We start from the raw sequence: 1,667 nt of genomic DNA on the forward strand, positions 1-1,667 counted from the left end.
AACGTGATATATCACACTATATGTTTTAATTATATGAATATTTTAAATAATGTTAATTTTACTGTAGTTTATAGTCGAATCGTATGATAGTAATTTTTTAAATCTTCTTTGAAATTGAAAAGATCTCGATAGTTGAGTTGTCAAAATATTTAGAATCTACATCAAGTATATAATAATATTGTACACTAATAATACGATATTTTCATGACAAAAAAAAAAAAAAAATTATTATGATAATAATATTTGTGTTTTTATATTTTTTATAAAAGTTTCTTTATTGAATATGTAATATTTTATTTTTTTATATAAATATAATATTATCTTCATTTATGTATAAAAATATATATGCTATATTATATTTTTTTTTTTAATAAAAAAAAATCTATTTCAATATTATTATTTATATTTTTATTAAATTTCAGTTCTAAATATCATAATTATTTATTGAAACGGCATACTATTGGAATCAATAATTACTTCTGTGAAAGTGAAAATTTGTTTAATTTTATTATTATAGATTTGTAGTTGCATTTAAATATATAGGTACCTACTGATATAACTTAATTATATAATAGTACATGTTTTCTATCAACTGGCCATAATCTTCAAAATCATAAAAACGAATAATCATGATAAAATAATATCTTCGAGTGAATTTTTTCAATTTAAAATAATACAATCACATAAAAAAAAATATTAAGCCTAATACAAATACAAATATGCTATCAGTTAAATATATTCAATATCAACTTTTTTTTTTTTTAACGAATAGTAGAATGACAAATATCAATATTACAAATCACTAACAATATTTATAAATACCTACATGATTATAAATAAGTAAATATTCTGTTTGATAGAGTACATTTTTTTTTCACAATGTATGTTTTGGTAATTTTTTGAAATTAATAAATATAAAAATATATAAATTATTTGATTTATTATTTCTTTTAGATACTAGCATCATGAAGATAATATAAAACATTTTCAAATAAAAAATAACAACGGACACATACTTTCTATAATTTCAAAGCTTAATATTATAATAATTTAAATCTAAAATACAAATTAGGTAATGATACTTAGAAAAGAAACAGGCTAAAAATTACACAACATATTTTTTTTATTACTACAGTAGACGCCGCTTATAAGACTCAATTTGGGACCAGCACAAAGTGAGTCTTATAACCGAATGAATCCTATAGGCGAAGTGGAAAAAAAAATTAATTACGTATTTATAAATTTTATTTTACTATATATTTTGCTTTGATTTTAATACATTAACACATATTACATTATACATACTTTATTATTGAATAAATTTAATAATCCCGATAAAAAAAAACTAAAATTATAATCGTTATAATTATCGTTGCGATAAATGTGAACTTTTATCTGCGATAAAAATTATTATACGTTATAAGGTACCAACAGAAACTAGAAATAATCAACACGAATATTATTTCATTTTTCAAAACCAATTTATTTCTAAATTATAACCAAAAAAGTTTATTTTCTACTATTTATTTTATGAAATTTGAGTCTTAAAACCAAAGTGTTGAGTCTTAAAACCGATTTTTTTAATGTATTTAGATACGTCTGGACCGTTCCAGACGATTTTGAGTCTAATAAGCGACTGAACCTTATATTCGTGAGTTTTATAAGCG

General features: G+C 20.1%; 1 protein-coding gene across 1 annotated transcript in view; it reads left to right on the plus strand.

The window, feature by feature from the left end:
• The window catches only part of LOC112599783, a 1,496-nt gene extending 527 nt beyond the window's left edge, over window positions 1-969 (plus strand). The window contains exon 2 of the mRNA XM_025346845.1: window positions 955-969. Coding sequence (XP_025202630.1) covers window positions 955-969 — 15 coding nt within the window. The remainder of the gene's footprint in view (window positions 1-954) is intronic.
• Window positions 970-1,667: the final 698 nt, after the last annotated feature.

This window comes from Melanaphis sacchari, unplaced genomic scaffold, assembly GCF_002803265.2.
Source record: "Melanaphis sacchari strain LSU unplaced genomic scaffold, SCAv2.0 Contig54_pilon_pilon, whole genome shotgun sequence".
Taxonomy (NCBI): Eukaryota; Metazoa; Arthropoda; class Insecta; order Hemiptera; family Aphididae; genus Melanaphis; species Melanaphis sacchari.